The following is a 13,435-nucleotide window of genomic DNA, read 5'->3' as shown; positions in this document are numbered from 1 at the left end:
TGTTGAGAATTAACCAGTAAGAGGCTAATCAGATTGTTGCCAGTACACCTGACCTTTTCTAGCAAAAGAGTGTTTAATAACACTTCAGGCCATCATCATTTCTACCTCTACAGCAGGCCATTTCTGATGCAAATACATTCATAGCACTACCTGCCTAAAACACAGTCAAATTTTAGAGTATCACCTGACTTGGGAAATGAATCCAGGAGACCTTGTCTTCCACTTCTCCAAACAAGTGAAATGCAGGTGTAACCAAACCTAATTAGAGTTCATATTAACAACAAAACAATCATTAATCTGTTTCAGTTTTTTTTTTGTGTTTTAACATTTATTAAAACCAATAACTTAAAATGTTTTTAAAATAAAACTGTATGTATACAATTTACAATTATAAAATGTGAGTGAGAAATGATTAAATGCGGGCTAAAAATGTACTTAGTACTACATTCAATAATAGTATTAATCAATTTCATGAACAAATTTATCCATATCCGATAGCTACAGTAGTCCGACATATTGCACTATTTTAGAAATCGGCATCCAATGTAAATTCATGATTCTGTCCTCCAGACATAACGCCCATCTTCTGGTACTCTCCCACTTTCTTCTCAAAGAAGTTGGTCTTGCCCTCTAAGGAGATGTGCTCCATGAAGTCAAAGGGATTCTCTGCATTGTAAACCTGTAATATACAAAACCAAAAATGTACTGATGTTCTTATATTAAAAAGGAAGGGATACAGCCAGGGCATTCACAATACACTTTTGACAGCATACTTTAATAAATATCCACATAATGGCTTAAAAGTTCTAAAATATACAAACAAGATTCCAGTTAATTTCTTTATTCACTGAACTGCTGTACCACCATACTTTTTTTTCACTATTAAAAACTGTTACCAAATCAACTGGCACTTAACTTTTGAGCCCTTGTAGCTTTTTTTTAAAAATGTCAATGGGGCATTTTGACCCAGGTATCATCTTACATGACATAACATGTTCCACTGTTAAACACAACCCACCTTCTCGCACTGCAATTCCACAAGCAGCCTGTCCGCCACAAACTCAATGTATTGTTTCATCAGATCACCATTCATGCCAATCAGTTTCACCGGGAGAGCGTCAGTCAGGAACTCTTGCTCAATCGTCACCGCCTGCTTCACAATCTCGTACACTCTCTCCTGGGATGGTTTGTTTACAAGGTGCTTGAACATCAGGCATGCAAAGTCGCAGTGAAGACCCTGAACAAGTAACAAATCTTTGTAACACATGTGCGTACCTTTTTTTCATAGAGCATATCTTTGTTAACTTCTGGATTTTACAACATTCTCCAGATTATTCTGGATTTCTGTGTTGCTTAGGCTAGGTCAACTCCAGGTACTGAAGCTTACACATGTTACATTTTTCGCCGAAATTGTTACAAAAGGCGACTTATCATAAATAAGACAGCACAAATCAACTATCATTAGCGCAATGTATTTACCTCGTCTCTGCTGATGAGTTCGTTACTGAAGGTAAGACCGGGCATGATTCCTCTCTTTTTCAACCAGAAGATGGCAGCAAATGACCCGGAGAAGAAGATACCCTCTACTGAGGCAAAGGCAATAATTCTTTCGCCAAAAGTAGCTTCATCATCCCCGATCCACTTCAACGCCCAGTCAGCCTTCTTCTTTACACATTGCAAGTTCTCAATAGCGTTAAATAAGAAGTCCCTATAAAAGACAAACGAATAAAAGGCTATAAACATCACTTCAGAAGTATTGGAGCCTTATTTGCAGAGACAAAGGGGAACACCGAAACCAAAAAACTGATAATTTGTTGTAATTATTGAAAACACACACGAGGTTAATTCTTTCTTTGATACCAAAGAAGGACTGATACAAGCGAATTTGATGTATTTTACTATTGCAGAAATCCAAAAGGGGGATAGCTATTTCAGCTAAAATTTAATTCATATTATGCCTGAACAAATTTCAAATGTCCTACGGAAATATTCAATTTCCTTCTCACAACTAAAAAGCCATCACGACGTGTAATTACTATTCAACATGTTTAAGAAACAAATTTTGTTAAAAGTTAACGTTTAGAGAAATAAGTCTTATTAAAAAGCCTAATCCTCACCTCTGCTTTGGGTCTTTAATATATGTGTCTATTAATAAACTATACATCTCTGAGTGGATATTTTCAATAGCGATCTGGAATCCATAGAAACATCGCGCTTCTGTCACCTGAACCTCCTGACTGAAGCGTTCCACCTGCAAATCAAAAGCCAAAATTTGAATTTTCAGAAAAATGTCAATTCTGAATTCATACTCTCTCTTAGTCTCAGCAAACAAGATAAAAAAATTAAACTGGCAAATATTATGAATCATTCTGATACAACACACCCGACCATGATGTCTTAAATTATTATATCCTTTAAAAGAAAAAACAAATCTTATCTGAGCAGAGAATAAAATTGTCTTTGTAAACTTGCTACCGTACCAGGTTTTCATTGACAATTCCATCGCTTGCGGCAAAAAATGCCAGTACATGTGAAATAAAATGTCTTTCTTCATCCTTCAGCTCTTCCCAGTGTGCTAAGTCTTTAGACAAGTCCACCTCCTCTGCTGTCCAGAACGATGCTTCGGCCTTCTTGTACATCTGCCAAATGTCATGATACTCGATAGGAAAAATGACAAATCTCCGTGGATTAGTTCTCAGTAATGGTTCTTCTTCAATGTTCTCTACAGGCTTTCTTCGCTTTTTCTTTTCCACCACTGTTGATTTTGGCTTCACTGACTGCAAGCAAAACATAGACAGGATTTGAGAATATTTTTAATACTATACTGGTGCTACAGATAAATTTTTTTTCAAAAAGGGAGTGTTGTACTTCTGACTTTTCAAGTACACGGGTCCCAAGTAATACACCTGGAAAGTGTGAAGTTGATAGAGTGAAAGAATTGGAGAGAGGACATACATGTATACATTTAAAACTGAAACAGTAGATCGATGTATCGGTAAAAGTAAATTGCCAAAAAAATAACACTCTAGAACATAGTAATTATTTCAGCTCTGTCTCAAGAGAAACGGATTTGAATGAAGTTAATATATTTATTTACGTTGCATCAACCTGTATGGGGATTATTTCAACAACTGACAGTTTTATACTGTATTTTTCATTCATTGTGCTGTGATTACAGGGGTTGCAGTATTATTCTTTTTTCTATGGTAATCTGCCTGATGTGACAGGTAAATTTTCTTTCTTGCCCCATACAAACGTGTTAACAACTGTCATTTTGGGGTCAAAACATGATAGAACAGTTGACATATCCAAATGTACATCAGCAGACGAGTATTATGTTGTGCTTCTGTCTTCACAAAATCAGAAATACAAGATTATGTATATATCAGAAACTGGACACTCAGTGACACTTTAACACTGTAGACTTTGCTAATTTGGGGAATTGAAATCAGACATTTGGGAGCAGTATTAGGATGATTTTGTGCAACACAAGAAGCAAAACTTGCAGTATAGTAAACAAAGAGACCATTTTTAACCCTCTGCTACATTGTCTGTTTTATGGCAAACACTCAAGAATGTCACACAAACATCTCGGTAGTCATTCTCCATGGCTGTGGGTAGTGGTGAACATCAAGCACATGGTATGTTGTGGAAATTTGATTTTGACAGGACTCTCTGCGGAACTTTGGCATGCACACAAATCTTTGGGCATATACAGTACGCTGCATCAATTTTACAACTGTATCATCTTATTTACGCCTGTACGCCTCTTATCTATCGGACTATATGCCAAATTTTAGGTTATTATATTATCAGGCTATATTACCATTGTTTGCACTTCTAATTTAAAAAAAAATAAACAGTTACTATAACCAAGCAGTTTCCTACACAAGCTTAATTTCTATACGAATTATTTTAGATGAGATATGTTCTCAGTAAAAATTGTTATCTTACCTCTTTGTTCATCTGTGTACTTGAAAGGATATTCTGTGAGAAAACAGATTGGATGTGTTACATCATTGGTACACACAGAATATGAAATAAAATTTACTAAAAATTTAAAAAAAAAAAAAAAAAAATCGGTGAATCGTTTCAATTCTTCAGCTTTTTACTCTCTACACGTAGTTAACTTTTTACTAAAGCAAACAGAACTGTAATCAAGAAATGGAATTGCCTCAGGATGGTACTTTCACAGGTTCTAGAACCATTTCACAGATGTATGCTGAAACACGATGAGCAAATTATCACAGTACAGATCTATCTGACAAATCCATTTCACAGCTTTTACTAGTCTATTGCACCAGCATTGGCGTCAGAGGCCAGAGGTCAGGCCTCTGTCCGAATATGGCGGCAGAACCTAATTAACATAGCGACGTGAAAAAAGGCCGGCCAACAAAGAAATTTCAGTAACCGATCATAACTGCAAAAACCAAATCTACCTGGGTCTGACTTTCTCCAAGTGGTTTCTTCTTTATGTTAATGGAAAGTGAACATGGGACCTGAAAGGAAAGAAAGCCATCAAACGTTGAACACACAACGAACCACAAAAACTGGCGCGCATGGATCAAACTGACAAAGGATGTTCGTCTAAGCAATGGAAGTTAATACCCAGTATGCGTTAAAAACACTTAACGACAAATACGTTAGAAACGTCTTTCATGCAAAACCAATGAGATTTTGTTTTAACGTTTGAACAAAGGCGGAGGGTAACATTACCGCAAACCTGGCAGATCGAAATGAAATTTACTCACCTGATTCTCGTCATTCATCTTGGTGTTTTTTAGTTTGGATGATAAATCATTATCAACAATTGAATTAGTAGTCTTTGGTGAATAGGCGCTCAACATCTTCGCAAACTGGAGATCAGATGAAACAGATAAAAAAAAACCTATGGTATATAAAACAATTCTATTCTGCTTGACGTCTCGAATGGTAATGAAAATTTTGGAGGCAAAAGCTTCATATGTTCGCGCCAAATATTAACTCAGCCAATCAGAAGTCTGGAAGTCAACATAGACTCGTCCATAGGGGTGATTGCCTACTTATATAATTTTTTTTTTTAATCAAACCCGATACTGGCTATTTGTACGCATTATAAAACATAAGGTGCAAACCAGTTTATGGGTGAATTCTATCTGACACTAAAGTATGACGTTCAAAGTTTACAAAAGAATTATATAACAGTTTAATACATCCGGCGTAAAATACTTTCCTCCCAATAATGAACTGAACCCACTGTACTTCCTGGAAACCCGCGTCGAATCGCATGGTAGAATTACATTTTCATTTGGTGGTAAAGTTTATCACTTACTATGATAGCATATTTGTTTCAGCATGAAGAATCACACATTGGTAATCTTAGAAAGCGATATGTGAAATGACAATAATATAAAAATGTCAATGTGTGTTTAAATTCACAAGTGTGACCGGTATTCTTTTCACCGCGGAAGATTTTCCGTCATTTGTGAGAGTAGTTCGGTGACAACCAGTTCGCGTCAAAATGGCTGACAGCGTAAGGCATGTAGATGAGGAAGTCGTAAGAAGGATACATAGTTCAAATCATTCTGGACATTTACACAAAGGTACAGTGAATATTTTAATGAACAGATACTTTTTTAGTGTTTCGTTTGTTACATAAAATACACTTTGACACACAAGTTACTACAAATAAATTGATGTCTAATGCAGAGCTTACTAAGTGTGAGAATTTTGTTATACTACTGGTATGATTAGAGTTCAGTCAGTCTTGAATTCATGGTAGTTTTTGGCCACCCCCATGTCTTTATGGTCCTGACACAGAGTCATGTCCGTGCCAAATCTTAAAACTGAGCACTGCAAGAGCTCAGAAAATCTGTGGAGGCACTGTGTACTAGTCTAAAAACACTTCTGTGTCAAGTGAGAAAGTTTTAAAAAAATAAGAGTTGATGACATAGGCCGCTTTAGGAGGATAATGGGTGATAAGCACAATTTTGAAGATGCAGTGTACTGCCAGCACTTTAATAGCTGCACCTGGTAGTGTTGAGTGATTAACGGCTTATGCTCTAGTTGCATATAAAACAGGCTGATTTTATCAGACAGCCTCAGATATTGTTATCACACGGAGTCCAAATAAAATAGTTTTGTTAGACATCTTCATTTTCTTATCCATGTAGAGTTCATTGCAGTTGAGAAAATTCAAAGGAACATTTTACATTCCTTCACCAGTAATATCATATTTGTATATATTTTTTGTATATCTTGGAGAAATTAATACATACTCTTATTTGTTATGGACTGTGAAGTTTCACGACAGTAATTTTTGTTCAGGGGGTTGCAATATTTCTGGAATGTGCCTGCCTGTTTGCCAGAGATCTTTGATACATGTGTTTATTTCCATTCACATGTGGAATAAAAGGAGAAAGTCAAATTAAAATTGCCTCTTGCAGTATGAATGAGTTTCACTTCATGTATTATTGCCACATTATTTTTACATTCACCAAGGTCATGGTATTGTGGCAGCGACATCATCCATACCCACCAAATTTCAGACAATTGTCACAGACAATGGGGACAAAAAGGGATTTCTTTCACAATCCAAAAGATTTGGAAGCTTCAGTGATCAGGTAAGTAGGCCTACATACCGGTAATTCTTTTTGTGTCTCTTAATCATTTTTAAAGTTATTTAACTGACTTGTTATGAGTACTTGTAGTCTCTTATCTTATCCTCTTTCTATGTACCTATTAACTATGTGATTTGAGATGAAGAGCCAAGGCCAGCAAGAGCTGGATGTGAACACACAACCTTTGCGATCAAGGACTAGTCTTCTTAACTAAGGTACATGTAATCTATGCAGCTAGATTGCTATGCCAGTTGTTAATCAGTTGTTACTATGCAGTGGACCAGAGATAAACAGACAGTGATGGTGACCTTGATTCTACTCTACAGGCTCAGCTGTGTAATACCAACCTTTCAACAAAATAAGTCCTGATGCTATTCTTTTGCATGCTCTGACTATCTTTGTTTTAGACGGAGCCTGAAAAGGGACATGTGTGAAACAATTTTTTTCATGTTCCAAAAACTCTGGATTTACCTCGCATGTACATGTTCATGCAAAAAGAATGTTTGCCTTCCAAAAAAAATGAACTCGGGATTTATATCGCACTGTTCAGAAAAAAAAAATGTTGGGATTCATCAGAGAAAATTATGTCAGGGTCTGAGATAATTGACCAGTGGCAATACTGCTTGCTTTTTGGTGGTGTTTGAAAGCTGATAGATGGGCGAGTGTGTCTGGTCAGTTAACTTGGACCCCAACTTAATTATCTCGTGGTTAGACATAATTGGCCAGTCAATGCTGAGTTTACATAACCATGTTCCACGACAATACGAAAGAATAACACGAACAACGAAAGAACAAAAGACAAAAACATGTGACAAAATAGAGCTAATCGTATACCACCCATGGATTGGCTGATTATGTCGTAGCCCATGATAATTATGTCAGGGTCCGAGAAAAGGAAAGCTAGCAAGGAAAGCTAAAGTTTTTTTATTTTTTTGAAAGGCGAAAAAAATTTTTTTGCATGTACGTACGAGATAAATACCGAGTAATTTTTTTCACATGTCCATTTTACAGCTCTGTAGTTTTTTTAGTGTTGCACATATATATAATAATAATGATTGTTATTTAATTTGATTTTTTTTTTTTTTTCAGAACGAAAATCCTGGACCCGGTAAATACACTTCACATAAATCCATGAACAACAACAGCACATCATTTTCTAAGAGAGGAACTGGAGGGTTTGCCTCAAAGGTGAGACTTTTGGAGGGCAGCTGTTTTATATGACTGATACGTCACTCTGCTGCAGAGATTTATTTAGTGAGGTGTTCCAGTGTCATTAACAAAATTAACATCAGAATAATTAACGTAGTATATGAAAATGGAAAACTTCCAAACCTGATAAAATACATTTTGTATGGTTAGTTTCATTTTCTAAATTTATCCCTGGCTAAAGTTGCCACTTTTTGTGCCTTGAAATACATGTATCATCTGTAATGTTACTGGGATGCATTTAAAAGGTTACCGGTAGTGGGTTTAAAGGGTGTATTTATGTAAATGGTGCATCGTACAGTTTATATTTACACAGTGCACTGTGTAAGAAGTGCATTTTCCAGCAATCATGACAGTATTTATTGTGATGCATTGCTGGTCATTGGTGGAAAATTGAATTTTTACTTTTTCTCACACATCTTCATTAAAGTATGTATCATGGTCATGTTTTTGTTGATTTATTTTACAGAGCAAACGAAAGTTTAAGTATGACATTCCAAGTGGTCCAGGCCCCGGCATATACAGTCTTCCTGGTTTATTATCGACACGCAAGGACTTCAATGCAGCAAACAACTCTAGGACTTTCCAACAACCCATAGCAGAGAAAGTTGTGAAAGAAGACTGGAGGCCATCTCCAAACCAGTATGATGTGAGATGTGTGCACAATTATTTGTCACCAGAAGTACATTATTGTAGGTTGTCTTGGTACTCATTTTTTGATGTTTCAGTTGTACAAATGTTCCACTTCTTAATTACACTTCTGAAGTCAGGTTTGGCTGTCAATACAATCATGATAGATTTACATTCAGTACAACACAGATTAAAATTATAATAACTCAGAAAGGTGATTTAAGATTTACATGACATCATTACTTCTTAAATAATACTGTCTTCAACATTTCATTTATTGCCATGACAGTGTGATCATTGTTATGGCAGTGTGCTGAAGACATAATTTTTGAGCAGACTGATGCTTTTTAACATTAACAAAATTCTAAGAAAATAACAAAATGTATTTGTTATTGTTATTGTAGATTGCCAAGGTAAAATATGGGAAAGCAAATAATGTATCAGCCAATGCAGCATTCAAGTCTAAGTCTCTGAGGGAAGTTATCAACACCAAAGAATCTCAGCATGTGCCTGCTCCAGGTAATAGCTCGAATTCACATTTTATATTCAGAAATTGAAACGCACCATGATTCAGAAATTGAAATCCCTGAGTATTTAGAAATTGGAACACTCATGATTCTGACACTTGAAATCTTGAGATTCTGTAATTGGTAGCCCCAGGTTTTTTGAGGAATTAGATTTTGTGATTTTAGTCGATTTGCATAATGGATACTGTTTTTGATAATTTTGCCCCAAACTGTGATTTTTGTTTTTTTTTTCTTAATATTTTATACATGTTGAAATTTCTTTAAATCAATTACATAAGTTATGATATTTGCTGTGTAAATCTCTCTCTGTTACATTTATAATGGTTGAACTGCTTGTGATCAATGTAACAGTACATGTTGCAACAAAATTTAAACAGTTTAAAGTGACAGAAGTATGTGGTTGTTGTACCTACCCGGTACGTGTACATGTGTATTTGCAAAACATGACATGCAACAAAATCCTACTACAGTTTCAAGGCAATGTGGATGTAGCCAGCATGGCCTATACAAAGAAAAAATGTATTCAATGTAACACTGAATACGTTAACCACATGTATTCATTGTCGAACTGTTACGCAAGCCTCCTCCACATAAAGGTCCATTATTTCTGCAAGTTGTGGAAATGCCCCCTGTAGCCAATACTTGTGAATTGCATGCCAGGCAGTTCCGGATGTACAATAGATCATTGCTCTGAGACTGAACAGTGTACATCTTGTTTCAGGAGCCCTTCAGCATAACTCAAGAAACATTGTCCTTCTTCTCTAGAGACATTGTGTGCTTGGTATTCATCGTAACTCTTACCTTACGTCATCAGTCGAAAGATTTACTGTTTGACTAACTTTGTCCACAGGCCACTACAATGTGAGAGATGACATTTGCCATGACAGCGTGAAAATCCCAGTCTCAAGTTTTAAGTCTACATCAGTGAGAAGGATGGCCCCTGACCCCCCACCAGTGAGTTTAGTACTACCCCTGCCCCCCACCCCACCCTCCAGGCAATTAACATCATAGACGCAGGTGTACTGCCTACTGACAGCTATTTTAAAGTCGAATTAATATATTATTTTAGCCTCATAAAGACTTTTAGGATGTCTGTTCCTTCATGCTGGAGACACAGGTTGTGAAGGTCAGTGGGGAATATTTAATTAAAAGACAGAATGTGAAGAAATTTATGTGTAATTACACAGCTAGAATTATAGCCATTTTTGACAAGTTGAAATTCTTGGAACTTGGAACTAGGTTATTTAAGGCAAAATAGTTTGGGAGAAAACTTACAGAAATGTGTTTACAAAGCAGAAGTATATGTAGTGGTATTTTAAAAAATAAAACCATTTGCACTCATTATTTTATCAAGGTTATTGCTGAATAAGACTACTTAATATTAATTGTGTTTTACATAAAAAATTATCAGTGGAATGACTGGATTATGTTACATATTTACCAACTTTCATTACATCAAGGGGGCCTCCGAGGCTCAGTTGGTTAGCGCGCTAGCGCAGTGTAATGACCCAGGAGTCTCTCACCAATGCGGTTGCTGTGAGTTCAAGTCCAGCTCATGCTGGCTTCCTCTCCGGCCGTATGTGGGAAGGTCTGCAAGCAACCTGCGGATGGTCGTGGGTTTCCGCCAGGCTCTGCCCGGTTTCTGCCCATCAAGCTGCAATTTTTTAGAAATGCCACGGATTTAAAGGTAACTAAATATTGAAGAAATTTAAGACATTTGTTTTCTTTTTTTCTTTCTTATGTTTAGTTTCCTGGACCGGGTACATATAAACCATGGGAAGAAATAGATGATGATGTCATCAGGCAATTATTACCGTAAGTGAATTAATTGACCAAACTACATAAAAGACTTAAGCCAGAATTTTTTTTCGGTGAAACCCAGGGACTTTACTTTGGCAATTGGTCGGCATATGTCTTTTGTCCGTCTGTTTGTCTGACTGTCACCCTTTGATTTCCGTTAAATAATTGTCTAATTTTATTGAAATGTTGTGGCATGTTCATTTTGTTTAATATTAGATCAGGTTCGAAAACTTTCACTCGGGACAATAATTGCTGTGAATGTAATTTCAAATGAAATTATGACAGGAAATGAAAACATTAGTTACAAATATACCTGTATTAGACATTTTCATACATGAAACAAGGACAAACAAAAACATATTTATACAAGCTATACATTCACAATTATAGGTGAAATCCATAAGTTGTCTTTTGTTTCAGTTGAATTGTGGTACCTTACAAACTGCTTTCTTAATACGATTGAAATGCATCTATGTGTGTTGTTTATTATTTCAGACGGAAGCACTATTTGTGTATATCTGCCCCTGCCATGCCCCTCCCTGGGGCTGCACCATCCCCAGGCCCTGGAGCTTACAATCTCAAGTCCAATTTCACCACTAATAAACATTATATGTCTGGTGCCAACTTTGTCTCCACAAGTAGTCGATGGACAGGGGCAGCAACCAAAGTGGACTTACCTGGACCAGGTCAGTATCAAATACTGTTAATGACCATGGACTCTACTGATCTTACAAAGGTGTTCTCAGTATTGATGGGATCCCACCAGTATTAAAGGTGGGATGATGTATATCCTGGTGGAGAAATGTAAGTTTGAGTACCAAAAGTAACACATGTATTTTATGACCTTTATTTGCCTCTAAAAATGCACTGTTTCAGGGGAAATTTTAGGTCATTTACAATGGTCTTTAGACTAGGTAGACATTTATGGTAATTAAATTCACCTGATGGTAATTTTAGAGGCAAATAAAGGTCTTAAATTATTACTTTTACTGCCGACAATTACATATTCTCAGCCTAAAAAGCAAAACTGAGCCTTAAACATCTTTCTCAGATCAATAGAACTCTCAGAATGAGGAAAAGATAATAACTTAATTAGCCATAGGCAGAATTTTAGACCAAATACAGTAAGTTAAATTTTAAAACTGATACCAAGAGTGTAATTCAGCCACACAGGGAATGTTATGACCAGATAAAGGTTGAGGAATTGTCCTTTTGGTAACTCACAATCTACTTACTTAAATTTTTTAATTGTTCTTAGAGTATATATAGTAAATAAATGAAGTAAATTACAATGTCTATTTCAGGACTTTGTAAAGCTGGAGAATACATCAATCGCAATGTTAATGTTAAGGTTAATGTTTCAGGGGTTGGTTATTGGAAAGGCAATAAAACTTTTATATTCTTCTGTTATGTCCTTCTGCTTTTGGTTATATTTCATTTGCCCTGCCTGTAACGATTTGTGATACGAGGCGTCTTTATTACAGCCCAGGGTTCTGTGCACATAAAATAATTTTACGATCTAGTAGTGGCATTTAGAAGTTGATGGTGTAACATAAAACCTGTTTATGCAAGACATCTTTGGTGCTTATAAATCAACAACTGTTATGAAATGACACTTGTATGTGTCTTGCGTATACATTGAAAAGACGATGTCATCCATAAACGGATTTTACATTGTATATTAAAGAATCTGATGAATGTTTCCTAACAACATGCCTGTATTTTTTCATTTTTTCAGCTCATTACAAGCCAGTACATACAGGCAAACAGTCCTTTATATACAATGTCCAGGGGAGATGGATTTGAAAAGGAAAGTTTTTTAAATGTTGAGAATATACGTGCACACATTTGAATAAATGTATGTGCCAGCTGTTGTGTATATTGTTATAATTTTTATATGTATTTATATGACATATATGTACTGCTGGTAACAGTATTTACACAAATGTTAAGAGGAGACTGTTTTTAAGCATAGTCCAATTTTGTCTCTACAAGCATATATATATATATATATATATATATATATATATATATATATATATATATATATACTGTGTTACATTGTAAGTTTTGATAATACTGACAGTATTTATAGAAATATAACAAAGGATTACTTGACTGGGTTCGGTGAAGATGCACTACCAACTTTTGAGATTTAAATAAGTATTATTTGATATACATATATTTTTTTGTTCTTTATCACCAAAATCAGATTTTTATTCATCGTACAATATATATATATGTATTGTCATCCATGGAATTTCATGTTCAGAAAAGTGAAGATTCAAATACTATAGTTTGCTATTTTTTTTAGTCTTTTTTTTTTTTTAGAAATGCTGTTAGTAATTAAATAATTTGTAATATTTACCTGGCTGTGATATTAGATATATTGTGTTGTAATCTTACTGTTTAATGCCAAAGTGTTGTGCGCTATCGTATTTATATATCCGTCTGTAATTGAATTTCATTGCCAGTTTAATTGGTACTAATTAGCCAGTACATGATGTGTACTCTTGATCCTTTTGTGTTTCGACAGCACATTTCGTTTTAAGACCCTTATGCTACATCAGTTGTGCAATGGAAAATTGTTTAATGTGTATAGTGGGGAGAGATTATTACTTAATTGTTATAGTACTGTGATGAAATGCTGCGACATAAATTGTAAGAACTGAT

The 13,435-nt window shown here is 35.5% G+C and overlaps 2 protein-coding genes across 3 annotated transcripts; one reads left to right on the top strand and one right to left on the bottom strand.

Moving 5' to 3' along the window:
* Positions 1-281: 281 nt before the first annotated feature.
* On the bottom strand, positions 282-4,917 carry LOC135470491 (ribonucleoside-diphosphate reductase subunit M2 B-like). Of its 2 annotated transcripts, XM_064749467.1 has the most exons (8): positions 4,752-4,917; positions 4,440-4,499; positions 3,955-3,987; positions 2,481-2,777; positions 2,118-2,251; positions 1,480-1,708; positions 1,019-1,237; positions 284-679 (listed from the first exon to the last, which is right to left on the bottom strand). In XM_064749467.1, exons 1-8 carry the CDS (start codon positions 4,845-4,847, stop codon positions 527-529), a joined length of 1,221 nt encoding a protein of 406 aa, XP_064605537.1. In that variant the 5' UTR covers positions 4,848-4,917; the 3' UTR covers positions 284-526. The 2 variants fall into 2 exon arrangements, with proteins under 2 accessions (XP_064605538.1, XP_064605537.1); XM_064749468.1 differs by lacking the exon at positions 4,440-4,499 and having other exon boundaries at positions 282-679.
* Positions 4,918-5,404: 487 nt separating this feature from the next.
* LOC135471754 (O(6)-methylguanine-induced apoptosis 2-like) lies at positions 5,405-12,716 on the top strand. The gene is made up of 9 exons (XM_064751082.1): positions 5,405-5,582; positions 6,481-6,602; positions 7,689-7,787; positions 8,275-8,454; positions 8,840-8,954; positions 9,813-9,916; positions 10,710-10,777; positions 11,258-11,448; positions 12,501-12,716. The coding sequence occupies exons 1-9, from the start codon at positions 5,501-5,503 to the stop codon at positions 12,566-12,568; spliced, it is 1,029 nt and encodes a 342-aa protein (XP_064607152.1). The 5' UTR covers positions 5,405-5,500; the 3' UTR covers positions 12,569-12,716.
* The last annotated feature ends 719 nt before the right edge of the window (positions 12,717-13,435 follow it).

This window comes from Liolophura sinensis, chromosome 7, assembly GCF_032854445.1.
Source record: "Liolophura sinensis isolate JHLJ2023 chromosome 7, CUHK_Ljap_v2, whole genome shotgun sequence".
NCBI classification, from domain to species: Eukaryota; Metazoa; Mollusca; class Polyplacophora; order Chitonida; family Chitonidae; genus Liolophura; species Liolophura sinensis.
This window is presented reverse-complemented; position numbering and strand designations above follow the sequence as displayed.